At 42.0% G+C, this 27,010-nt stretch overlaps 1 protein-coding gene across 1 annotated transcript in view; it reads left to right on the forward strand.

The window, feature by feature from the left end:
* The window catches only part of MED12L (mediator complex subunit 12L), a 180,916-nt gene that overhangs the window by 32,590 nt on the left and 121,316 nt on the right, over nucleotides 1-27,010 (forward strand). Inside the window, exons 10-16 of the mRNA XM_079977534.1 lie at nucleotides 1,166-1,265; nucleotides 2,056-2,192; nucleotides 20,247-20,378; nucleotides 21,387-21,513; nucleotides 23,527-23,741; nucleotides 26,003-26,107; nucleotides 26,827-27,009. Of these exons, the coding sequence (XP_079833660.1) occupies nucleotides 1,166-1,265; nucleotides 2,056-2,192; nucleotides 20,247-20,378; nucleotides 21,387-21,513; nucleotides 23,527-23,741; nucleotides 26,003-26,107; nucleotides 26,827-27,009 (999 nt within the window). The remainder of the gene's footprint in view (nucleotides 1-1,165; nucleotides 1,266-2,055; nucleotides 2,193-20,246; nucleotides 20,379-21,386; nucleotides 21,514-23,526; nucleotides 23,742-26,002; nucleotides 26,108-26,826; nucleotide 27,010) is intronic.

The following is a 27,010-nucleotide window of genomic DNA, read 5'->3' on the forward strand; positions in this document are numbered from 1 at the left end:
ACTATTAAATGCCTGGGTAAATGGGAATGTTTTATCAGTTCCTCCTGAAAGCCATGGATGTGGGACACAGATGTACCTTGTCAGGAAAGACTTTCAGCAAACAGGGAACTGCCTTTGAGAAAGCCTTGGCAGATTTGATGAAGTGAACATGACCAAAGTTGTTTTAGGATAGAAGTTGTTGAGCTTTTTAAAGGATTTTACCCCAGGAAATAAACTGTCACAGGGGCCGGATTAAACCGACTGGCGGGCCAGATTACGCCCCCAAAACAGACTTTGGACATGCCTGGTTTATGCCAACTGGGCAGTCCCTAGTGATGGCATCACTACCTGGCCTAGGAGGGCAGGGCTCTGACTGACTCCAGCTACAAAAGCTGAGGCTGCTGAACAGACGCTTTGGCTGGAGTACTGTTGGGTTTTTGTTTTGTTTTGTTATTATTATACTCATTGTTTAAATTATTTTAAACTGCTTTCCAACTTGTGTGTTTTTTAATTTTGGGTTTGTTTGTTTTTAATTACGGGAAGAAAGATGTGCCTCAGAAGAGAGGAGCTGGGCAGAGCTGGGGTGGCCCCAATCATAGTGGTTCTGGACAAGGAGAAGAGTGGGGGTGTGGAGGGATGAGAAAGGCCGGGTAAGGAGCACATGGCACAGGTAGTTAGTGACTGTGCTGTGTGCCAGCCCCTCCTGCAACCTGGGAAATTATGTTTGTTGCTGAATGCCAGGTCAGCTCTGAGTAAGACCTCCCTCATCCATGATTTGATAAAGGATAAAGAGGCTGATCTCTTCTGTATCACTGAGAAATGGCTGGGTGAAAATGGATATTGTTGAGTTGGAAAGATTCAGAAAACGACAACCGAAAAGTTCAAGGGGATGAGAGCAGCCCTTTGTGCTGCCACTGTGGAGTTTTATTTATTTTTTAGTTTAAGATTTAGGAATGTTTTCTGAAGCAAGCCGTTTTTGAAAAGTGGTCCCATTTTAACCTGTAAGATAGTAAACAGGAGATACCATACTGCTTCTTTGTCCGACGTGGTTTAACCGAAACTGCTATTACTTTATGTCTGTTCAGTAGTTGTTCTCTGCCCTTAGGAAACTGGATAAGCCTAGGAGAAATCTGACACGTGTTTGAGATTTGATTTTCGCAAACACTAGCGAATTACTCTTTTTCAGGTACGGGGAAAGATTTATGAAGTAGAACAGCAGATAAAGCAAAGAGGCCGTGCTGTGGAAGTGCGATGGTCTTTTGACAAATGCCAAGAAACAACTGCAGGTAAAAAGCGGGGGGGGGGGGGGGGATCAAGTTTAAAGATACATATCGGATACTGTAAGTCCTTACTGGCCAATATTCCTCTTGGATTTCAGTGTGATACATTAGAAGGAGGCTAAAATGCCTCCAGTTTTGATGATTGATCCATCCTAGATTCCTGCAATCATCTGTTTTGAAAGATGTGACTAGGCAGGTTAAAGCCAGAAGGAAAGCAGTAGAGACTTGAAGAAAAACTCTGAAAAGGGTGGATGGTACAGTCATACCTGGGGTTAAATACGCTTCGAGTTGAGCGCGTTCGAGTTGTGCTCCTTGGCAACCCGGAAGTAACAGAGCATGTTACTTCCGGGTTTCGCCACTTGCGCATGCGCAGATGCTCAGAATGATGTCACGCGCATGTGCTAGTGACGTTTACCTATAGATGCGAATGGGACTCCGGAACGGATCCCATTCGTATCTAGAGGTACCACTGTATTATCAAAAACTTAAGACAAGTTCCTACCATTCTTTAAGGTGAGAATCAAAACAAGGCAGTGCTGTTGTAGAAACTTTTAAAAAAAATTCTAATTTTTTTTAATTGATAAATACAATACTTACAAACGGAAAACGAAACACGAAATGAACTTATTATACATACATACATACAACTCCTTAATTCCTACCAAAGAAAACAATTGTAGAAACTTTTATTCTGTTTTTTTGTTTTCTGTTTTATAAGACGACAGTCAATACTATATAAAGAATTCTTCGGATTTCACAATGTAAATATACTCTTTTCTGTTTCTCTGTCTTCTAGGGGTGACTATCAGCCGCGTTTTGCACACATTGGAGGTTCTGGATAGACACTGCTTTGATCGATCAGATTCTAGCAATTCAATGGAAAGTCTTTATCACAAGATTTTCTGGCCAAACCAGAACAAGGATAGCCGGGAGGTAACTGCATTTCCCCTCCTTCTCAGTTTATAAATGGTTAAAGACTCATTTTCTCATTCTCTTCTTCACCAACATGATTGATTGACATATGAAGCATCATAATAGTGTGTGTATTCAAAATATTTGCATCCTGTCTACTGGCCAGTAGCTTTCAATGAGGCAGTTAATGCTATTTCCTGTTTTGATCATTCTCTTGAGCCGCACACTATGTTTCTAACGTGCTGTGACACAAGATTGCCCAGAAGTCATGTCTTTGATGGTTGTGAGAGATGTGTACCTGCAAATTCCTAGCAGTGTTTCTTAGCTGCTCTTTCTTACATTCACAGTAAATTTTAGGGCTGAGCCAAAACCAGGAAGGAGGTTATCCCAGAAGGGCCAAAAGGTCAAAAAGAGTTAAATAGTTTATGCACTTCAGTTAATAGGAAATGCTGCACGTTCTACTGCATATAAATTCCCATCTTTTCAGTAATTTGGCATTGTTTTACATGACGCTCTAGTTAAATGACGTTTCTAGAGCTGTTGCTGCAATAACTATTTTACATTAACAGGTATTTAGAAAGGTGCAATTATACACACGCACACACATATTTATATAGATGCAGGAGAGAGGAAGAGATAAATGCAAGGATTTATAAGTTCCTTTATGTATTTACAGCTAAATATCTTTTTTTTTTTTTAAATCCACCAACACTAATATCAGCACAATGTGTAAAAAATATCCATTCAGAATCATTTGATCAGCCAGTTGACATATTATGGCATTGCTTTTAATATATATATATATATATATATATATATATATATATATATAAATAATAATATTTAAAATATTAAATATTAAATAATATTTATTACTTTTAAAACTTACAAAAAGGAAAGAGAAGAAAAAAGACAAAAAGAAAAAAAACACAAAACACAACATTAACCTAAACAAAACAAAAACAATTTAAAAACATACATTGTACCATTTCAATAGTCTATCTTTCATACCCTTGTTTCATTGACCTCCTCTCACCTCCCTTTTTGTATTCCACTTCTATTAATTGTTTCAACAATTCCTTTCCATCTTTCTCTATTTTCTCTCATATAAATACCTTAACTTATTTTTACCCTTATTTTCCATTAATGCTATAATGCTTATTTATGCTTAACTCCTTATAACATTTCAACTAAAGCCATAAGATTTCATTCCAACATTTTTCTAACACTCAGTAATTTTACAATATTTCTATTTCTGAAAATAAACTTTAAAACTTTTTCCAATCTTCTTCCACCATCTCTTCTCCCTGGTCTCGGATACTGCCAGTCATTTGTCAATTCCAAATAGTCCATCAACCTGGTGATCTTCTGTCCGAGGCTCTTAACTCTTTTCCAAGTCCCTTCTGTAGGTCTTCTTCATATTTATACATGCACTTTACTTTGTCTTCTACTGATCTTGTTCTTATTTTCCTTCCTTTGATGCTGAAGAGCAGATCTCGGGGAAGCTCCAACCTAGCAATGCTTTTATTCCTTCTCGACAGGTCAACCAAATCTCCATGGTTAAATCTAAAATCCATAAGGTATTTCAGGACATGTTTCAAAATTCCTCCAAATCCAAAGGCCCCCACAGCTCCAATCTCCTCATGACTCAAGTCCAAATCCCAAAAGTCAGTAAATCCCTGCATGAAGGGATCTGTCCAACTTTCCTTCTCCAGTCCAGGCAGGGCTCCGATCCTCACAATCTGGCTTTTTCTAAAATCAATCATAAAAGGCCTCAACTTATAGTCCTCAATTTGCCTCTGTAAGGCTGGGACTCCCACTTGTATTACTTTAGGTTCAACAACAACAACTTTCTCCTTCGCCTTCTCAACAATTTGCCCTGTCAAAGTAGATTCCTGTATCAGATCCTGAATAATTTCTGTACTGATAGCCACTTTTTGTCCCAAGTTAGTCACTTTTTGTCCCAAGTTATCAATTTTAGTAGTCATGACATCTGTCTTCTTGTGGAGTTGTTCCAACGAGTGACTTATCTTGCATAATGCAACCACTAAAGCTTCTTCTGTCAACATTCTCAAATAGTCCACGGTCAATCCCTGATTCTCACAGTCTCTTATCTTGCAGCTGGTTCCCCCAGCTCAGCTCTTATAACAGTTTCAAAAGCTCCCTCTAGAGGGAAACAGTTTCTATTTGTGTCAATCCTTTTAAGCACAGTTCAAACAGTAAATATAGTTTCAATTTTCAGTTACTTTTCCTCCTTTTTAAACGCAGAAGAGGACAATGGAAGCAATATATTTCTCTTATTTAGCTAACTGTCAAGATATTTCTATTCAAAGCCAATGAACTTCAAAACGTCAATCTTACTGACAGAACCCTTTCCAGGTTCAGAGCAGTGGTTATTTAATTTTCAACACTCTCTCCTGCAGGTTTGCGCGATCCAAAATTTCCCCCCTCTTCTCCTGCTTCCAAGCGGGGTTTAATAGTTTTAATCGATGGAAGTTTAATCCTTTGCGGAAGACTTTCCAAGACCTTAGCTTGCAGTGTCTTTGCTTCAATCTATTTACAAAAGGGGAAGGCGGACTTCCTGTTTAAAACCTTCCCGTTTCGGTGCCAGATTAAGACATCATTTATAAATCCAATTTTCCGTTCTACTCACGGGTAGTTGTTTAAAATCGAATTGTCCACAGGAAAAAGTCAGCGCTCTCCAGCAACAGCAATGCGGCTTCACTCCATGAAAGAAGCAATCAATTCAAAGCACCGCGCCGCTCACCCCACGTCGCTCTGGATCCCCGAAACCGGGTCTCCCCGTGAGTAGGGGAGGCGCAAAAGGTGCCAGCCGAATCCCAGGTTCACAGGCTTCTCCCGCCTGTGATTTTTAGTGGGTCTCCGCCTTCACCGTGGCGGCCAGACCCTGTTTCCACGGAGTAAATTCCTCCCGATCAGAAGAATTCCGCCATTGCCAGAGGCGCTAACCCAGAAGTTGGGGGGGGGTGTTTTGTTTTTTTGTGTGTTTTTTTGGTGTTTTATTTTTTTGTAGAAAACACCAAAATCTTTATTAAATGGAAAATGCTTTTTATTATATTCTACAGTCTTTTTATTGCATAAGGGTCACTTCTATTGTATCTAGCCAAAGAGTAAATAGAGGGACCCACTGTACTTTATTTAGTTCAGTAATTTTATAATGTGGTATAGCTGATCAATAAAGCTAATATTACCAAAGCAAAATTTGGATGGGTACACTGGTACAAAATAACTAACAAACCAGAGATTCAGGTAGGTAGCCGTGTTGGCCTGACACAGTTGAAATAAATAAAAAAATAATTGTCCAGTAGCACCTTAGAAACCAACTAAGTTTGTTCTGGGTATACAAACTTAGTTGGTCTCTAAGGTGCTACTAAACCAGAGATTGATATTGACAAGTAAATCTAGATAAATATTAAGTTGTATATTAAGTTCTGCTTTTACAACTAACAGTTCATGGAAATTTCTGTTTGTTTCCCACTACCTGTAGGAAGTTTAAACAAACTCCTATCTCATACTTTTCTCCTTTCTCTCTTTCTATGGGTGTGTGTGTGTCTTTCACGTGCCTTCCCAAAACCGTTAATTTTGGAAGGCGAAAAGTGCTGGGGTCCAGTCTGCCTTCCCACTCCCTGTCTTATTGTGCCCTTTAAGTCTCCGTATTCTTATTTGCTTGCTTTGGGGTTTTAGAGTTACTCCTCCACCATTACAGTGTGCTTATATGCTGAGAAAGATAGGAAGTGATTGGTTTCTGTTCCATGTTCTCTGCAGCTGCTGGTTTTCTGTGTTCGCTGACTTGCATCTGTCACAGCAAATGCTATCTTAACTTGCCTGATCTGTGAAGGTTGCTGAAAAACTGTGTACTAATTTAATGTGTTTGGCTTGCAGCTGACAGAACAAATGCTGTATTTGTAGATCTGCTTATGTTGGCTCTGGTGACCACAATCTACTGTGCTGTCAGACCAATTCAGCTGCAGAGGAAGAAACATTTTAGAATGTTTCAAAGGAACTATGCCACAGCTGATTGTCTGAAAACTGAACCATTGTTGGATTTGGTGTGTGTGTGTGTGTGTGTCTGTGTGTGTGTATGGGGATGTGGGGGAAACAACTGCTCTCTCGAAGCATTAAATGATAAATGGTCAGGAGGAAAGTTGCGAACTTCCTAGTGAATAACTCTAAATGAGATTTCATAATCGTTCATTTATAAGAACATAATCCCCACTAAACCAGGCCTCAATGCCCATGTATTCCATTGTCCTGTAGTACAGTGACCAACCACATGCCTGTTGGAAGCCCCACAAGCAAGACCTGATCCTAACACATTCTCCTCACTTGTGGTTCCCCCCTACTTGTATTCAGAGTTGCATGTCGAGGTCCCCAAGCCACACACATCAATTTTGGTTTGGGTTTTCGGCACGATTTTGGCCACAACTTTATTTAAATACATCCAAGTGAGTGGTTGCTTAGGCATTGGTTCCGACTGTCTGTCCTTGCCCAGGGACAGAACTGACTTGCGGATTCCAGCGAAAGCCAGTGCGGGAAACAAATTTTGGGGAGAAAAGAAGCTGGGCATCAGTCCCTCATTTCTCACCCTCATGCCCCCAGGGGCTTGCACGGCCCAAGTCCGATGCCAGGGACAAGGACGAAAAGAATGGCAAGCCCCTGGATTCCTTAAACGGAATTCCCTGTGCACCACCACCATTGGAGGGGTAGGCACTTGCCCCTCCACCAACCAATTTGAACCAATGCCTAAACGTCAACCTTACAAGTTGTGACGATTTGCTACGCAGTAGGCAAAACCAAATGGCACCAGCCAATCAGCCAAATGGAAAAATTCCTACCAGGCCCATGCCTCAAAGCAGACGACCCCATGACAGGCATAGCAAGGTCAAGCGAACAACCCCCCCCCCCCCAATACAGGGAGGGTGGGCGGGTGATCCGGTGCAAAGTTGGGCGACCAGTATTTAAAACCTCTGACCCCTCCTTCAAAATTGGCAACAAGCAGTTCTCCCCAGCGACCCGATTAACCAATACACTGCCTGGGTCACACCACAAATCCGCCCAGCAACAATGGGGTGGCTTGTATCCCCCACTGCAACATACGCTCTCTGCTAGGGAGAACACGTTTTACTGTATTTTTTGCTCTATGGGACGCACCGGGCCATAGGACGCACTTTGTTTTAGAGGGGGAGAACAAGAGAAAAAAAATATCCCCCTCTCTGCCCAGCGCCCCTTCAGTGAAGCGGCAGGAGGCGCTGTGCAGAGAGGGAGAGAATTCCCCCCCCTTGTTCTCCCCCTCTAAAACAAGGTGCCGTTCAAGGTGCATTCAGTCGCCTTCAGGCAGCTACCTTGGAACCTGGAGAGCGAGAGGGGTCGGTGCACACTGACCCCTCTTGCTCTCCAGGCTTCAGGTTCCTTTCGACCTGCTCTTTTGGGCTGGCGGGGGGAAGCCCACCGCCAGCCCCAAAGAGCAGGTCGGGGAGCAGCGGAAAGCTGTGCAGCCTTCCGCAGCTCCCCGAGGTTGTGGGGCTGGTGGTGGGGGGAAGCGCTGCTTCCCCCCGCCGCCAGCCCCAAAGAGCAGGTCGGGGAGCAGCGGAAAGGCGCAAAGCCTTCCCGCTGCTCCGCGAGCTTCTCAGGGCTGCCGGGGAATCCCGGGGCTATGGCTTCTTTAGCCCCGCGCACCCTCTCCCGGCTGGAGAGGTGGCGCGCGGCTAAAGAGGCTGCTGTCTTAGCCGTGCGCAACCTCTCCAGCCAGGAGAGGCTGAACAGGGCTATGGCTTCTTTAGCCCCACGCAACCTCTCCGGCAGGGAGAGGCTTAACGTGGCTATGGCAATACCCCCACCTCCCGCAAAAGCCCACAGGAGCCGTGCACCCTTTAAGGAGCGCGCGGCTCCTATGGGCTTTTCTACGAGGAGGGAGAAGGGACTGACTGGCTGCGTCAGTCCCTTCTCCCTTCTGAGGAAAAGCCCGCAAGAGCCTTGCGGAGCTTTTGTGCAGCTTTGGGGGGCTTTTCCTGCCTGCCCCCCTGCATTCGCTCCATAGGACGCACACACATTTCCCCTTCATTTTTGGAGGGGAAAAAGTGCGTCCTATAGAGCGAAAAATACAGTACATTGCCTCTGACATTGAAGAGCATATTCGTCATGGCCAGAAGACATTGGTAGCCTTATCTTACATGAAATCATGTAAGATAAGCAGTGGGAGAGCCAGTGTGGTGTAGTGATTAAGAGTGGTGGACTTGTAATCTGGTGAACTGAGTTCGCGTCCACGCTCCTCCACATGCAGCTGCTGGGTGACTTGGGCTAGTCACACTTCTCTGAAGTCTCGCAGCCTCACTCACCTCACAAAGTGTTTGTTGTGGGGGAGGAAGGGAAAGGAGAACGTTAGTCGCTTTGAAACTCCTTAGGGTAATGATAAAGCGGGATATCAAATCCAAACTCCTCTTCTTCATTTAAGACCTTCCAGGTTGGTTTCCATCACTACATCTTATTGGAACGAAGTCTTGTAGGAAACATTACAAAACTGTGAAGTGCTGCGTTTTTAGGAATAAGTGTAGCTTTGTATAAGAACACACTGCAAAACTTTCCATTTCAAAAAGCCAAATAGACTTGCAGTGCAATGCCTATGAAGTTCAATGTAAGTTCCAGGTAACTGTGCACAGCACTGCAATCATCTGGTTTTAGTTCTTTCGATCTTGTCAGATGTAAAAGGCTGGTATCACACCTGCCTTCGCTGCGTGACATCCCATGTCATGTGAATGGCTCTCTCCTTCCTCTTGTCCTATTTGCTGCTCCTGCAACCCCCAAAAATCTTCTTTGGAGGATGTATCCAGAGCATACCTGAGGGTTGTATATGAGCTATAGGTGGGAGCAGAGGAAAAAGAAGTTGTGTTGTACAAGTGGAAATCTGTTGACCAATTGCACAGGTATCACTGCATGTCACCTACAGTCTTTTGCACGCTTCTGGGGAGTAGCTGCATGTTTTGTCCATGCAAATATACATTGATGATGCGCCAAATATTCACTTTGCTACAAGTGGGGCATAGATAAAAGGCTGTTGTGGCTTATGATTAAATTACATGAAGGGACGGCCGCTAGGGTGAGGTTAACACCTGAGGGCGATCTCACAAACTCTGTACCAATAAATAAGGGGGTACGACAAGGGTGCATCCTTGCCCCCTATCTTTTTAACCTCTATATTAGTGACATGAGAACGCCCCTAGCTGAGGCCCAAACCTCCATTCATGCACCCAGGCTTGCAGACTATCGCTGCCCCTTATTATTGTACGCTGACGATGAGGTGATCCTCTCTTATTCTCGAATCGGTTTGAGGAGGGCCCTTAAGATTTTTGCGTTATACTGCCAAACAAATTTACTTACTATTAACCATTCCAAATCTAAAGTCCTAATTTTTTCCAGGAGTCGTAAACTGTATAGATGGGAACTCGAGGGGAAGCCAATTGAACAAGTTTACAAATTTCAATATCTAGGAATTTACTTCCAGTATAATACGGGATGGAAAGCGCATATCACATATTTACAAAATAAGGTTAAAGCCCTTATCTATGCTCTATTACGCTTCTTCTTTACTGAGGGGGCTATGCATGTTCCATCCGCCTTAAAAGTTTATAGTGCGAAAGTGGTTGCAACTATGGCCTATGCGGTCCCTTTATGGGGCGCCTTTGTAAACCTCTTGCCTCTGGTGACATTGCAAAATCTTTTTCTAAGACGCCTTTTGAAACTACCCTCCTGTGTAAGCAACTCTGCCATTCGCCTAGAACTTAAGATCCCCTCCCTAGAGATTCTGATGTGGAGACATGCCTTTAATTATTGGCTGTCCCTTTGGCATAAATTGCCAAACTACCATCTTATTCAGTGCCTTTGGAGAGATGAATTCACCAACCCATGGGCAACAAAAATCCATTCCAAACTGTTGTCTTATGGAATCTCTCCTTCCGATATACTTAATTTAGATCTAATTACAGCTAAAAAGGTCATCAAACAAAGATTGGAGGAGGTAGATTTGCAACAAAATCTTACTACAGGTGGAGGTACATGTTCCCCGATAAATCAGGGCATTACATCTATGTCCCAGATACCTCGATATCTGTCTACTTTATCGGCTGCGTCGCATAGATTCGCATTTGTTAGAGCCAGATTTAATGTGTTCCCCTCAAATGTTCTGAGCAATAGATTTTCTAATGGTAAAACCTCAGTTTTATGCGCATGTGACAACAAATCAATAGAATCCCTCTATCATATCTTGTTTAATTGCCCCTTATACATTGTTCCCCGATCAAGGATCCTGAGTTCAACCATTCTGGAAATTGCTGCTAAACCACCTGAATTACATCTAGCTTATCTACTCCAGGACATTGACTCTTATAGAACATTACAGGTTGCTAGATTCCTGATTTCAGTTCTTTCATATAAAAGACTTCATGGAATGCTGCATGACTATTAAAAATCCAGTAAACTCTATGCACCATCTTGATCTTCAAGGCCATAACACGGTACATTTAGAGATTGTAAATAATGTGTAAGAGATTATGCGTTGAAATATTTTAGTTGATATTTTAGATTGTAAAATGCTATTTTATCTATTGATTTGTTTTACCTTGTGGGCTTATAGCCGAATAAAGTATTATCTATCTGAAATATTCACTTTGCTACTATTTTGAATATATCTAATATTTGAAAAAAATATATTATTTGAGCCACTAGATGGCAGCCTTTTTAAAACTAAAGAAAAGCTACAGTGTCCTATCTGGAATAGTTTTTTTAAAGTTGTGTTTATTTTATCCTATAAAAACTTGAATATGGTTTCATGTGCAAGCTGTACATAGCTGTTATGGATAGTAGCTATTGATAGAAACATCAAACATTAAAAACTTCCCTATACAGGGCTGCCTTCAGATGTCTTCCAGAAAGACATCTAATGTATTGTTGTAGCATTACCTCTTTTTTAAGCCTCTTTGATTTCATTCTCCACCTCAAGCTGAGCATTTTGGTTGGAACTATAGCATGAAATGAATCTTGTGGCCTGGTATTACTACCTACAATAATTCTGTGAAAAGGTCTGCCCCTCTGGGGGTTTCTAGCTTGCTGGATTTATTTCCTCCTTGATGTACAGTGATGCCACCACTAGAACACCCCTCCCTGTCCTTCCCATAGAGAGTTCCCATTCAAAGATAACCATGTCCCATTCATTCTCTCCATTCTACCAGGTTTCCATTATGCCCACTCTATATCTAAGAACAAGAACTCCAGTTTCACCATCTTAGCTCAGAAGTTTTGAGCATTAGTGTAAAAATACTTATAAACAGTGTTCTCTCTCCAGATGTCTTTGGCAGCTGTTTTATGCTACGATATTTTGGCCTCTCTTAATTCCTATCATGTGCTTCTGAACTCTCAATGCCTGCCTCACTTGAATGATCACCATCATTTTACAATGCATCTCTGGGAGATGATTTGTTCCAAACTGCTGGACGCTCCTTGATCTCTGTTGGCCTTCTCCCTTGTTGTTAGTTTAAAAGCTTGTTCTGCCATCTTTTTGAATTAAGTGCCATCTGTCTGGTTCCCTCCTAGTTCAAGTGGAGCCTGTCCCTTTTGTACAGACCATCTTTGTTCAGAAATATCATCCTCGGTGCCTAACAAATCCAAAATCCTCCTGAGGTTACTGACCCATCCACTCATTGAAACCCTATAGCTGTGCCTGCCTAGCTGACCCCATGCATGGGACTTTCAAGTGTCAAAAGAGATGTCTTCAGCATCCACAGTGTAGGGGGCTGCCACAGATAATGTTCTCTACCAGGCCTTTCTTCCTTTCTCCCTTTCTTCCTCTCTCTCTCATTCAGTCACAAACACACAAACGCACACACATACCAAAACTCAAGAGGGCACTGCAACTGTCAAGAGGCCCCATCTACTGATCCAAGATGGCTGCAGCCGTGTTTAATAATAACACAGTGGTACCTCAGGTTACATACGCTTCAGGTTACATACGCTTCAGGATACAGACTCCGCTAACCCAGACATAGTACCTCGGGTTAAGAACTTTGCTTCAGGATGAGAACAGAAATCGTGCTCTGCGGTGTGGCAGCAGCAGGAGGCCCCATTAGCTAAAGTGGTGCTTCAGGTTAAGAACAGTTTCAGGTTAAGAACGGACCTCTGGAACGAATTAAGTACTTAACCCGAGGTACCAGTGTAATAATATAATAAAGGTAAAGATAAAGGGACCCCTGACCATTAGGTTCAGTCGTGACCGACTTTGGGGTTGCGGCCCTCATCTCGCTTTATTGGCCGAGGGAGCCGTCGTACAACTTCTGGGTCATGTGGCCAGCATGACTAAGCCGCTTCTGGCGAACCAGAGCAGCGCACGGAAACGCCGTTTACCTTCCCGCCGGAGTGGTACCTATTTATCTACTTGCACTTTGACGTGCTTTCGAACTGCTGGGTTGGCAGGAGCAGGGACCGAGCAACGGGAGCCCACCCCATCTTTGGGATTCGAACCACAGACCTTCTGATTGGCAAGTCCTAGGCTCTGTGGTTTAACCCACAGCGCCACCCGCGTCTCTATCTCACCCTAAACAGCAGGTCTCAGGGCGGTTACAACATAAAATCATAATATGATAACACACCATACGTAAAAAAAAGCAAAACAACCTAATAACCTTCCCCAACACATTTTTAAAGGGCATTGGATGTCAATCAGCCAAAGGCTTGGTTAAAGAGGAACATTTTTGCCTGGTGCATAGCACACTAAAGTTTGCTTCCAGGGCTAACATGCACTACTATCTCTGACTCCTCCACAGCACTGTCTACCTGGCTACCCGGATGACGTGCAACATCTACAACCTTTGAGATAGGCAGGTCACTGTGCAGCCACACACCTGTCATACACCCAGTTGCCCATGTTCCTAATGATCAAATGACCCCCTAACAGGATTCCCCAAGAAGATTATTGTTGGCATTACAGGATAAGGGCTCATCTCCCGCAGAATAGGTCCCTTCTAAGTATCATTTCCCTCTTTCTCAGAGTGATGCTTTCCTTCATGCCCCCTTGAATTCTCAAGGGCACATCAGAGGAATAGCCAAACGGTTTTAAAGTAATGTGTATGCATTCAAACTAAACATCAGACACAGTTTGTGACGTGCATCCTTAGCTCATGTTAAGCTATATAATATTGTGGGAGAGTAGGTTTTGAAAGTTTTAACCATTAGCTGTTTTTAGTCTCTTGGGTAAAAAAACCAAGTTATTCATATCATCAACCTTTCCCCTTATCCTGCTGCGTATTTACTAGAACAAGCTTTTGAAGTTTTCCAGTTCAGTCCTTGGTTAAAAATACCCTGTCCTGCATTGACTGCACCGAACATGTCACTACTCAGGAATGAGTCAATTTTTCAATTTCACTTAGCCTCACAAAGCCACCCTCTTTTCTTGCCCACAATTCTCCTGTATTCTGCCCTTCACCTTCAGCGCTGCCATTTTAAATTTGTTGATCAGTTGCTATTCATAGAAGGTTGCATAATTTCCCCGTGAGTAAGTCCAGTATTGAGAGAAGTATTTGATTTGTGCAAAGCTGTTCCCATAGAGACTATTCAGACAGTGGGGGAGTTTTACTTTTTTGGAAACTACCAGTCGATAAAAACGTGGCTCTGTAAACTGTTTCTAGCCGTTTCCGTTTGTTGGGAAGCAGCTGATAATATATACCTATATATGGTTACTTGATAATGGCTTGTTGCAGCTTTCTTGAAACTGCCTTATTTGTGTTTCTTAATACCTGTTCACCTTAGGTTAGGAGGTCCACTGTGCCAGCCTTGTTCCTTAAACTGACTTGCATGCCACCCACAATCACATTTATCCAGAAGCAAGACTTTGGTCATTTCATTGGATGCATATCTGGTTGTAACTAATATTTTCATTTGCTTTCTTTATTATTTTCTCTGAGATAGTTTTTATGAATTCTGCAAATAAAACATGAGTCAGCAGTGTGATGCAGCAGCAAAAAAAGCTAATGCTATTCCAGGCAGCATCAACAGAAGTTTAGTGTCCAGATAATGTAGAGTTGCCATACGTCCGGAATTTTCCAGACATAGACGGTATTTGGCCCTCGAAAACAGGGCCTGGGTAGAAATTGCTTAAATGTCTGGGGAAATCCAGATGTATGGCAGCCAGTGTCAAATTTCATTAAAAATAGTTCAAAAACTCAAAAGCTCAACAAATTTGTGCAAAACAAACAAACAAACAAAAAAGCTCACTTTTGTGTCCAGTTTTTCACTTTTTGAAATATGACAACTCTTAAGATCAGGGGAAGTAATATTCTTTCTTGGTCAGACCACACTTGGAATACAGTGTCCAATTCTGGACACCACAATTTAGGAAATATGTTGACAAGCTGCAACGTGTTCAGAGAAGGGCAAGCAAGATGATGAAGGGTCTGGAAACTAAGCCTTATGAAGAACAGTTGAAGGAGCTGGGTTATGTTTAGCCTGGAAAAGAGGAGACTGAGAGAAGCTATTATAGACCTCTTCAGATATCTAAAGGGATGTCACATGGAAGATGGAGCAAGCTTGTTTTCTCCTGCTCTGGAGGGTAGAACTTGAACCAGTGGCTTCAAGATATAGCTGCATGCACATAAGGATGGATCCTGCTCCATATTCTTAATGTGGGATTCAGCAGATGAGATTATTAGCTGATTGGTACACTTTTCAGCTATAATGCGCTGGTGTTTGTTTTTTTATAGTAGGTACTGCTTGCATCTGCTTTTTGTTGGACCCACCCAAACCTCTTCCTGTTACAGAAGGTGGTTTGATGATGCAGACTTGGTTAGAACAGGGAGAAGTTGTATTTTTGACTCGGTTTGGCTCAAGATAAGGAAGATGTGACTGCAAGCCCAAAGTGCTAACAATGGAAATGTCTACATTTAAATGGAATTGAGGGAAATCCTCAACTGGTTCCTAGGATTCTCCGTGCTGATTCTGTTAAATGTTATATGGAGGAGAATTTTGTCTGGAGTTATGGAATGCAAAAGATCACAAGCAAAGTTAGGGGGGCAGAGGCAAGGGTTAGATGCAGTGTCCCTGAGCGTTTAGTAACGGGGCAGAAGAGGGATTTTCAGCAGGGTTTTTTGAATTCCTATATCTGGAGCTGAAGCTGCGTAAGGGTTGGGAGTGCCTTTCCCCTTTGCAACTAAGGAAAGGTATTAAATAAAAAAGGTGGAGTGAAATGGTGCAGCCATCATCAACTATATCAGCAGTTCAGTTTTAGAGGGCGGTATATTCTGATTGCCATAATTAATATAGCAATAATAAGCTATTAGGAAGTTGAAGATACAATGGAAACATTATCATCGCAGGGAGGTTTATGAACAGTATGAAGAGACATTAGAAGCATATTGAAAACACTGATGTGGGAGGACGCTTGAGGCTCGGGGAACAGAATAAAACAAAAACACCCAAACTAGACAGATTTGAAGTTCAAACAATGACTCCTATCATACTGTTTGGATGAGCTGTTTTGTGATAGAGGGCAAAATCTGAAAGTCATAATTGCTGAGGAAATTGTTATAGAGAACATTCTCTTGGAATAGTGACTTGATTTTACCCAGTAACATTTAGGCTGTTCAAACAGTCCCCCCACCCCCAATTTTATGACCATTGTCTGTTTAGGTTACAGCCACTTAGATAAGATTCTTCTTGATTGGTCTTACCCATCAGACTTTTGAGGGGCATCAAATTAGGGGTGCTTAGAAAAAGCAGCTAGTTATCAACTACTTAATTTTATTATAGATTTTTGTTTAATCATAAGGAGGCCTTTTGGAGCCAGTGTGCCTTGGATGAACACTCTCAATCTATGAATCAAATTTGAGGTTTGAGATCAGTGGACTATATAAATAATTTCATTGAGAAGATGTTGCATGCATTGAGCAAGGTGTAAAATACTATTTATGCCCCATCCCCAGCACTTGTGTTTACAACAAACAAATATGAGCTAATATGGCAGCTCATATTAGGTTGATACTATTGCAAGGGAGGTGAAGAAAGGCTCCATGTTGTTACTGGGAACAGAATGGCAACAAAGGTACCATATGATGTGGACTGTAGATACACCTTCATAACAGTCTCTTCTCCTAAGTTACTGGATGCCTTCATGACAGATGTAGAGCCTTGCACTGTTCTTCCCAGGTTCTAACTCTTAATAAGTGGATACTTTATTATTATGTTTATGTAAAAAGTGTACATCATTCTTGGGGCATGTTTATATACTAGTCTGAAAGTTCAAAAACATGAAACTTTTTGGCTTCATTTTAAATGCAAATTATGTTTCCAAGTTAATGGAAAGCATTGACATTAGGGCAATGGTTATATAAATATGACCCCCCCTTATGTTTTAGAAGCATTTGGATTTTAAAATTTCTGTTTGCTTTTGAATTGTTTTATTGCTGCTCCTATTAATTTGTTTTTTTGTGGTTCTAGTTTTGATTAAATTGCTATGTTTGTATTGCTGTGTTTCTAAGTTGCCTTGGAGTATTTGGTCGAAAGTTGACGGGGACTTGTATAAATCATGAACGCAGCCTCCAACCCTAGACAACCATGTTTATGGCTGAGGGAGAAACATGCTTTGGGAAGTCTTTATACTAGCAAGTCAATCCACTCTTCCATTTAAAATTGGCTTGTGTGTTCAGCTGGGTTACTGTGGCTGCAAACATTCAAAGTGCAAACTTTGAAAAAAACTACTGACTCAGTGTTCTCCCCCTGCCCCCAGTGCTTATAGCATTCTAGGCTTGTGGACTTAGCGGTGCATTTTCTGCTGGAAGTTCAGAGGTCTGAAGTTTGCTTCACTCTCTCCTGTTTATATGTAGTACGATTGGGATTGAGTGTTGTAGTCAAACTGGCAGCTGCACAACCTTAAAACAAGTCTGACTCATTTAGAAACAGAACCAGCTGTTTGTCCTTTTTCAGTTTCACACAGCATATATTCTGTTCTTGATTAATGTTGCACAATGAAAGGTCAGAAGGGAGGTATTGAAAAAACTTCTGTATATGGAGGAATTGGATGCTTCTAAAGACAACTAAGCAATTATTCCATTTGAAAAATTAAGTTAAAAGTGTCAAATGGCTTCACTTCAGTCGTCAGTGCATTGGAAAATAAAGTGATGTGTTGTTCTGAGAAATGTATCACTATTAATTTATTGCCAAGAATTCCAGTGCTAACTTGTGTTCCTTTTTAAATAAAATAATCCAATTTCTATAAACATTCACATATCCAATACAAAAAGTCACAGCTGCTGTTAAGAGTAGCTTCAGATTTTTTAGCTTTCGTAAAGGAGGGCCATCTGGCTTTGTTTTGTTTGTGCTGTTGCCCAAAGTTAATTTCCCAGCCCTTTCACAAACAAGGCAGGGATCTTTACTGTATGCTGCGTGTGGATGAGGGGAAGAAGCAGAAAGGCTGTGCCTTGTGCTATGAGAATTGAGCCCAACGCAACCTTTTCGGGATGCGACTTCTCAAGACCCTGTTCTGCAAGGGGCAAGCATTGCTAGGTTACCCAATGCTTTTGGCCTGAGATCTTGTTTGTAGAAAGGGGGAATGGGATTATGCACGTTGCTTTTGTATTCCTACAACATATTCAGGGTTAGGTAATGTTCTACTAGGTAAAGGTAATGTTCTACTAGGTAAAGGTAAAGGAACCCCTGACCATTAGGTCCAGTCGTGGCCGACTCTGGGGTTGCAGCGCTCATCTCGCTTTATTGGTTGAGGGAGCCGGTGTACAGCTTCCGGGTCATGGGGCCAGCATGACTAAGCCGCTTCTGGCGAACCAGAGCAGCGCACGGAAACGCCGTTTACCTTCCCGCCATAGCGGTACCTATTTATCTACTTGCACTTTGACGTGCTTTCAAACTGCTAGGTTGGCAGGAGTATTCAGGGTTAGGCCTGTGGCAATTTGCTGTTTGAGGCAAAGGAAAATTTGGTACCTTCCCATCCCATGTATAAATGTTGACTTCATGGGATGGTTTCCTCCACTGCATGGGATGGTTACCTCCACTGCACCTACATGCATGAGTGTAGTTTAGGAGGTGCAGACAGTTCTGTCTGAGTGGCACACTTCGCTCTGTTCTGCAATGGAAATAGAAGAATGTCTTCAAAGTAGGACACATGACTGTTCTTCACAATCTCCATTTATGGAGGGTTGGGTCCCCCCCCCCCCCAAATCCTATGTGTGCTACATACGTTAATAATTTTCCTTCTTCGTTTTCTCAACACCCACAACTTTGTAAACTTTTATTGATCTCCCTTCCCTCTAGGTTTCTTTTTTGAATGGAAAAGTGTGTGGCTTCCTTAACATTTTGTGGTTGCAGATGAATTAAAAGGGATGTGAATCACCTTTTTTTTTTTTAGCTTTCCAGGATGATCCAGGTCAGGCCCGTGCAGAGCTTGTCTGCGGAGTGTGCCTTCTTAGAATAAAGCTTCTAAACTCAAACAAAAAAGCAGCTGGTCTCTGACAGGCCTCCTGTCCTGGCTGGCTTAGCCCTCTGAGGCCCCGGGGCAAGTGTACCCGATTGCCCTTGCCTCTGCATGGGCCTGATCCAGGCTCCCATTACTGGAGATGGTGTGCTAGACTAGGCAAGCTTCTGGTGATATCTAGCAAAGCCGTTATTAATAGTGTGATGGAAAGAAGCAGCAGATAATCACCTCCTATATATCTTGTTGTGTATCTAAGCAAATGCTTTGAACAAGATAAAGTTGCAACAGGAGGAGGATGTGGGAGGCTGTTGCTCTGCTTATGTTTGCTCTTGCTAGTAGAAAAGGATGTGCTTAGGGCCTTTCCAGACACTGTATATTAAGAATATGCATCTAATTGCAAAGAGGAAAGCCTTAAATGGCGTTGCCTGCCCCTTCTTTCTGTCATTACATTCCAATCACAAATATGTCTGCAATCTTAGTTTCTCAGGCTGTACCAGATACCAGCTACCACCAGCCACAAGTCTCCTGCTCTTTCAATCGTCTCCACCCTTTCTCCTTTGTTGGTTTGCTTGGAAGTGTGTCCCAGAACACCTCTCCTCAAATCCGTTTTCTACACCAACTTTTTAAAAATGGAATGGTTGGCTTTACCACCTGGTTTCCTTGCCCTGTTGTAACTAAGCCCAAGGATGTGAAAGTGGAACAATCACATATTCCTCCCCATGTTTAACTTGGTGTCTCCTTCCTTCCTGTTCCTTTTCCTCTGTTTTCCCCATGTTGAATTTTAGATTGTAAGCTCCTTGGGGCAGGGAACTGTACTATTGCATTCTGTAAAGTGCTGAAGTGCCTATTCACATGGATTGCGTTATGTATAAATTATAATTAATAGCAGTAGTGAGTAGTAATAACGATATAGAAAGTTTGTTTTTTGATGATCACATACAGAAACTGGTTAAACTGTTGATTGGATGATTAAAGATGAATGTTGGATTTTACTGTTAGCTGAGGATTCACATTTCTGAATTATAAGAATTGCTTAGGATAGCTTTTCTTTCTTTTTTAATAAAAAGACGTGTATCACCTCCAAAATGAAGGTGGCTCTTATGCATAAAAAAGAGGATCATCTTCAATTAAAAGTTATAAGAAAACAATGTGTAATGAAATATGTACACAAGCACTGTGTTCATAAAAGATCCTTACTTTGAAAAGAGCAGCTTTTGAACTGATAAATGTAGCCAGTAGTGTAGTAAATGTAAATAAGACTAAAACCTAAGGGTTAAAGCAAAAGCCTGTTTTAGTATATAGCACATGAATTGCATTTTGAGAACAGTTTCAAACTAGCTCATCATGCTCTTCAACACACATCTACTATGCTTCTGTTCCATGCTTTCATTCCCTGTCTAGCCGCACATACCTCTTAGAAGAGAAACTCTGTTTTGAACTTTTAGACAAACTTATATCCTAGGGATAAAAGGGGTAGGAAATTGAACAGAAAACTTACTGTTGCCATTGGTCGGCATCGTATGCCTGTCTTTGTAGCCAGCATTTTAATCTACTTAAACAAGAGACTGACCTTTTGTTTTGTTTTTATTTAACAGGTTGCAACTAATGACGAAGCTGTTGTAACGTTGCTTTGTGAATGGGCCGTGAGCAGCAAAAGAGCTGGCAAGCACAGGGCAATGGCAGTGGCTAAATTATTGGAGAAGAGGCAAGCTGAAATTGAAGTGGAAGTAAGTTGTCTTTGCAGTATGACAGCTGTGTGCAGGGAGAGAAAAATGCAGTTCATATTTAAGTGAGAGCTAGCTTTTGCAATGAACTACAGCCTTATAAGCAAGTTTAACGCAGTTTAATAATAATAATAATAATAATAATAATAATAATACCCCGTCCATCTGGCTGAGTCTCCCCAGCCACTCTGGGCTGCTCCCAATCAAGTATTAAAAACAATACAGCGTTAAATATTAAAAACTTCCCTGCCTTCAGATGTCTTTTAAAGATAGGATAGCTACTTATTTCCTTCACAACTGAAGGGAGGGTGTTCCACAGGGTGGGCGCCACTACCGAGAAGGCCCTCTGTCTGGTTCCCTGTAACCTTACTTCTCGCAATGAGGGAACCGCCAGAAGGCCCTCGGCGCTGGATCTCAGTGTCCGGGCTGAACGATGGGGGTGGAGACGCTCCTTCAGGTATACAGGACCGAGGCCGTTTAGGGCTTTAAAGGTCAGCACCAACACTTTGAATTGTGCTCGGAAACATACTGGGAGCCAATGCAGATCTCTCAGAACCAGTGTTATGTGGTCCTGGCAGCCACTCCCAGTCACCAGTCTAGCTGCCACATTCTGGATTAATTGCAGTTTCCGGGTCACCTTCAAAGGTAGCCTTCAAAGTTTATCCATCTTGGTTCATAGTGGAAGGTTCAGGCCCTGTAACAAGCATTGGAAGTCTTTAATCTCTCATGCAGTGGGAACGGAGGATGCTGAGAATACCAGTCTTTATTCCATTCTTATGTGTTATCTGGCCACATCTCAAATGACTCTAAATTAGATCAATTTGTTTGTTTTTCCTCACACACAAGCAGAGACCAACAGGTTGAAGAACAGGTTCTCTTCCCCCTCCCCTTTTTGGTGGTGTGCTATGCGGTTTCTAAGTAATAGGGGAGGGGAGGGCAAGTGCAATTGCATTCATAGCTGTTGTGTTGCAGTTTGACACTGATTGCTTTTATCCTGTCTTATTTCTGCAGCGATGTGGTGAGGCAGAAGTCTTGGACGAAAAGGAATCCATTTCCTCGGCATCACTTGCTGGATCCAGCCTTCCCGTTTTCCAGAATGTCCTCCTCAGGTTTTTAGACACCCAGGCCCCCTCATTATGTAAGCATCAAATCCTCTCTGTTCCAGAGCAGGATGAAGCTCTGTGACCTTTTGTCCAGCTACTGGATATTCACTATTATTATTGGTGACTGTATCATTTTTTCCCCTCCCTCATTTCTGCCTGACCTACAGATTTTTATTTTTTTCCCTAGAAGGCTTAAACTTTCCAAAACATTGTGTTTTGGGAACTAAAGTATTTCTGAGCTTTGCTTTTGCCTTGAGGCAATTAATGTAGCTTTTTGTTTTAGAGCTTTTTTTGGGGGGGGGGGGCGTCCTGCCTGCCCCACTCCAAGTTTGCCTTACCTTGGACCGGTTGCTTTACAATCTAAACTTAGACTGTACAATCTAACATTTGGCACTAGGAAAAACATAAACTAAAACTTTGACACTGTCATTCTGTACATGCTTATTCAGAAATAAGACTCACAGTATAGTGGGATTTGCTCCTATTAAATATGTACAGGATTGTAGTGCAAATGTGTCAGATCTGAGCATCAAGGCAGCAACTCATCAGTTTATTACCAGATGAAACACAGTTGTCCTGCAGTGCTTATCAGAATAGTTTAGACTTTTTTATACCTCCCTTTGCAATTTGTTCCTGGTTTCTCCCCATAGGTAAGCCAATAGTGATCCCACATGCCCTTGTTGCGTGTCCACAAAGGTGGAGCTGATAGTCTGCACCTGCCATATTGTGATAGGAATGCTGTTCTCAGAACTGGGGCAGCCGTCCTGTGGAGCGGGCTTCTGATATCTTTGGAACCTGAAGGATAAACTTCTGATATGCTTAACCATATGCTGAACCTGTATACGTTGCTTTCTGACACTTGTGTGTGTGTTTGTAGTAGTTAGAAAAAGAGAGCAAAACTCCGTAAGGGTTTAAGGAGTAGGAATGTTGGTGCATTCAGGTGCCATATACTGTGGTTTCTAATAACCGGGTTTCCTCCACGTCATTTAACCTATATTGGTTCAATAGTGCAAATATATTGTCTTGAAGCTGTCCAATTCATGGTACATTATTCTTGCAACTTCCAGAAAGCCTCAATGTGATCAAATAAATTTGTTAAGCTGCATACAGATACACCAATCTGAGTATTTTTCAGAAGTGTTGTAGGACCTTCTTATATGGACTGACTTTTTGAAGTCTGGATTAACCACACGAGAAGGATGGTTTGGGCTGCAATTCATAGTCATAGAGTCAGAAGGGACCATGAGGGTCATCTGGTCCAACTCCTTGCGATGCAGGAATCTTTTGCCCAATGTGGGACATGAACCGATGATCCTGAGATTAAGCCTCTCATGCTGTAATGACTGAGCTATAAGGAGTGGGGTTAACTAACCTGTCCTGCTAGCAGAAGCCTGTGTGAGGTCTCCTACTAGCACAATGGGCCTTCCCCTAAATCTCTGGAGGGATGGGAGAACAATTTGTGGGAGCAGAGGGGATACCAATCTGTTGGACAAGCAAGCTGATGTAACTTATCTCCTTAGGGCTGTGTTGAATTCTACCCTTTGTGTCTGAAATATTTAAGTAGCTATTTGTGTAACCTTAATTTTAAGGTTGTGGGACGCGGGTGGCGCTGTGGGTTAAACCACAGAGCCTAGGACTTGCCGATCAGAAGGTCGGCGGTTCGAATCCCCACGACGGGGTGAGCTCCTGTTGCTCGGTCCCTGCTCCTGCCAACCTAGCAGTTCGAAAGCATGTCAAAGTGCAAGTAGATAAATAGGTACCGCTCCGGCGGGAAGGTAAACAGCGTTTCCGTGTGCTGCTCTGGTTCACCAGAAGCGACTTAGTCATGCTGGCCACATGACCCGGAAGCTGTACACTGGCTCCCTCGGCCAATAAAGCGAGATGAGCGCCGCAACCCCAGAGTCAGTCATGACTAGACCTAATGGTCAGGGGTTCCTTTACCTTTACCTTAATTTTAAGGTAGGCTTACTTTTTTCTTCTTCTTTTCAAATAAAAGCTGCTTGAGCCTAATGGTAATTAATAAAATCTAACCTTTTCTCTGTTGGTAGCTGACCCAAACAGTGAACATGAGAAGATGGAATTTGTGAACCTGGTGCTGCTTTTCTGTGAATTCATACGGCATGATGTGTTCTCCCATGATGCTTACATGTGCACTTTAATATCACGTGGAGACTTATCCATCACTGCAACCTCTATGTCTCGCTCGCCAACTGGGGAAAATATGGATGAACAGTATTCTAGAGAACAAGATGTGAAACTGGAGGTATGGAGTGCATTGTACTTTGCTTCTCATGACAACCTGGTGCTGTTTTCTCCCTACCCCACTTTATCCTAAGAGCATTTTGAAAAATAATAATTGTGCTGCCTAGAAAGCTTTATTGGTGGTGTTCATTAGATTCTCAGTGCTAACCTTTAATGTAGCTCCTTTTAGCCAGTATAATGTGAGCAGTCCACGCTGCTGCTGCTACTCCCCAGTTTCTGGAGGGATTCTGTTGGCATGAAAAGGAATAGCAGTTTATGGTCTTCTCATGTGACCTGGGATTTTGCACGAGTGTGCACGTGTTTTGTCCTGATGATGCAGGACGAGAGTTGCACTGTGCAGAAGCTTCCATGCCAACAGTGCAATATTGAGATCTCAAGATCTCAACATTACCCTGCTCTCCGGATGAGGCCCTATTGGCTGTGCCATAGCCTTCAGAAATATATCTGGCACCATCTGGTTAACAAGTTTATGGAACAGTTTCTCGCTTGAAATAAAGCAGGTGCCAACCTTGCTGAGTTTTCCTCTGGGGGTCATTGATACCTTACCTTGATAACTTTTCAGGTTGCTGGATTTATTGTTATATTGTAATTTATACTGGTTGTATTGTTGTTGCCTTTTGCTTTTTTACTGGTTTTGTTTAGAGGAGTGTCTTCCAAAGTTTTAAACTGTCTTGGGATTGGAATGGAAGACAGTATATGAGATTATATAAGTTTCATTCCCTCTGAAGGGACAGACATGTAGTTTGGGGGTTCTCCTAGATTCATCTGTCAGTGGAGGCCCTGGTTACTTCTCTGGTGATGGGTGCTTACTGCCAGCTTGTGTTGGTGTGTCGACGATACCCATTCCTGGATAGGGATACCTTGGCCACCATGATTCCATGTACTGGTAACCTCAGGATTGGACTACTGTAACAACTCAGGACTGGGTTACCTGAAGGACTGCTTGCCCCTGTGTAGACCTGCAAGATCACTTCGAACACCTGGGATATTTTTGCTCAGGCCAGCACACTCTACAGAATATCATATAGTGGTAGTGTTAAAACAGGCAATTTCCTCCTTTCCCCCTTCACTCTGGAATGCCCTTACCTCTGCCTTATGATGTGAAGCACCATCAATTATTTGCTTCAGATGTCTTTATGAAAATGTGCAGGCTTTCCCTAACCCGTAAGATTGGAACCTGTATCACTGATTTTCTGTGTTTGCTTCTGTGATATTATTTTACTGTTTTTAATGTTGATTGGTGTTGTTTCCATGGTACACAGACATTTTTTAAACACGAAGGGTTCTGTTCGTTGATGCCATTCTGCTTGCACATCAAAGTTTTGCTTGCACAATGAAACCTCCCTCTCCTCTCTCTGCACAACCTCAAAATCTGCTCTGGAGAGTTGGGGGACTCTCTGGAGCAGAGGAGAGGAAGGCAATATAACCCTCAGTGGTTTAGAAATATTTATTAAATAAAATAAAAATATTATGCAGATGAATGAGATAATAGCTTTGACACATTATACTTAAAGGTAGTTCGTGGCTAAATACAGTCTAGAGCTGCCATGATGACGAAATGCCTGTTGCATAAATGAAATGTGATATTTTGCACCTATTGGGCTCTGATGGATCAAGATCTCTTTATATATTAAAGGTGACGATAGAATTAGTTACATTTGCATTGTTTTATATGTCCATGATTGGAATTGGAAGGAAAGGGTGTCCTCCTAAGGTTTGAGCCCAAATTTTATTTTTAACTTTAATGGTTGTTAGGTTCTTTCCTCAAAACCAATCCATTATTATTTGGACCTGCAAGAATCATGACTTCAGACTTTTATTTCTGCAAGGTTTCATCTCAGCAGCAGCACAATCTCTTGTGAACAGTGCACTGTTTATACAAATTGCACTGTACTTGGGGAATACGCATCCCTCTAGAGAAGTATTGATGGTTTAGCTGTAGCCTTTCTCTAATCTGATCCCATAGCAAAGCAGACATTTCCCAGGAGATTACGCATTCATTGTAAACAAAACATTCAGGCTATCGCCCTTGAGTGCAGTTTTCCCGAGCTTGTTATTATTTTTTAAGTATGACTTCAAAAAGAGACCATTTTGAGTGTTATATATGTTGGGGGCAGAAATGTCTTCCGTCTTGTTTAGTCTAAGAATTTTAGTATTGTGCTTTTTAAAACTGAGTGATTTTTTAAAATCTTACGTGGCCAGTCACCCATGCTTTACATCATGCTCTGACTGGTGTTTCTTTTTCTCTTCGGTGATCATTAGGACCATAGTATTATGGAACATATGTACATTGACTCGGGAACTGCTAATATTTTTGATGACATAGACAAGAATGACTTTAAGACAGACTTTGGTTCGGAATTTCCAGTAGGTCTAACTTCGGATTTTTTCAATTAAAAAAACCCATTCTTCACTTTGCTACGTGTGTCAGCATGATCTGAGACATGGAACACACACTCTTACCAGCATTTTTCATTTCTTCTGGTATTCTCAAAATATCTCGCCCCTTTCCCCCATACTCATCCTTTCCTTCTTCATCATGGTCTTAGGTTTACAAAAGATGTCTCTCCTATTTCCACTGTGGTAACCTTGATACCACTTCCACTGTGTTTAAACTGCCACCATCATGAACATGTCACGAGCAGTGAAACATATCATTTATACTTACTGAAACCATTTTTTAAAAAATAAAACAAAAACATTTTGCCATTCTTCACTCACAATATTGAGTGCTAACATTGGCCCCCTTATTAGCTGCTGTTTGAAAACTGAATCAAAATGGTTTTAGTTACTGCATATTTCAATGCAATTGAATGTTGTTTTCATTGGCATGCATCAGCAGTAGCCAATGTGGTGCCCTCCAGATGTTATTAGACTATAATTCCCATCATCCTTGACCATTGGCCATGCTGGCTGTGACTGACAATAGTTGTGGATCAACATCTGGGAGTTGCCACGTTGGCTGTCTCAGACATACATCATAAGTTACCTATTCTGAGGTAAAATGAAACTGCATTTTTTGGCCATACCATAAATTCAATGGATATTTCTGTTTACAGTATTAAATGTTTGTTTACATGTCTTAGATATTTTCTCCAATGCCTGGGGAGTCTTGTGAGAATCTGAATTCCGTATCAATGATAGACAGAAGAATTTCAACAATGAGTGAAAAGTCTATGAAGAGGGAAAAACTGAGGGAGCTGATTTTTCCATCAAACTACAACCTCCTTCGCCATTTGCAATATGCAACACATTTTCCTATACCTCTGG

The sequence above is a fragment of the Podarcis cretensis genome, assembly GCF_951804945.1.
Source record: "Podarcis cretensis genome assembly, chromosome: 5".
Lineage (NCBI taxonomy): Eukaryota > Metazoa > Chordata > Lepidosauria > Squamata > Lacertidae > Podarcis > Podarcis cretensis.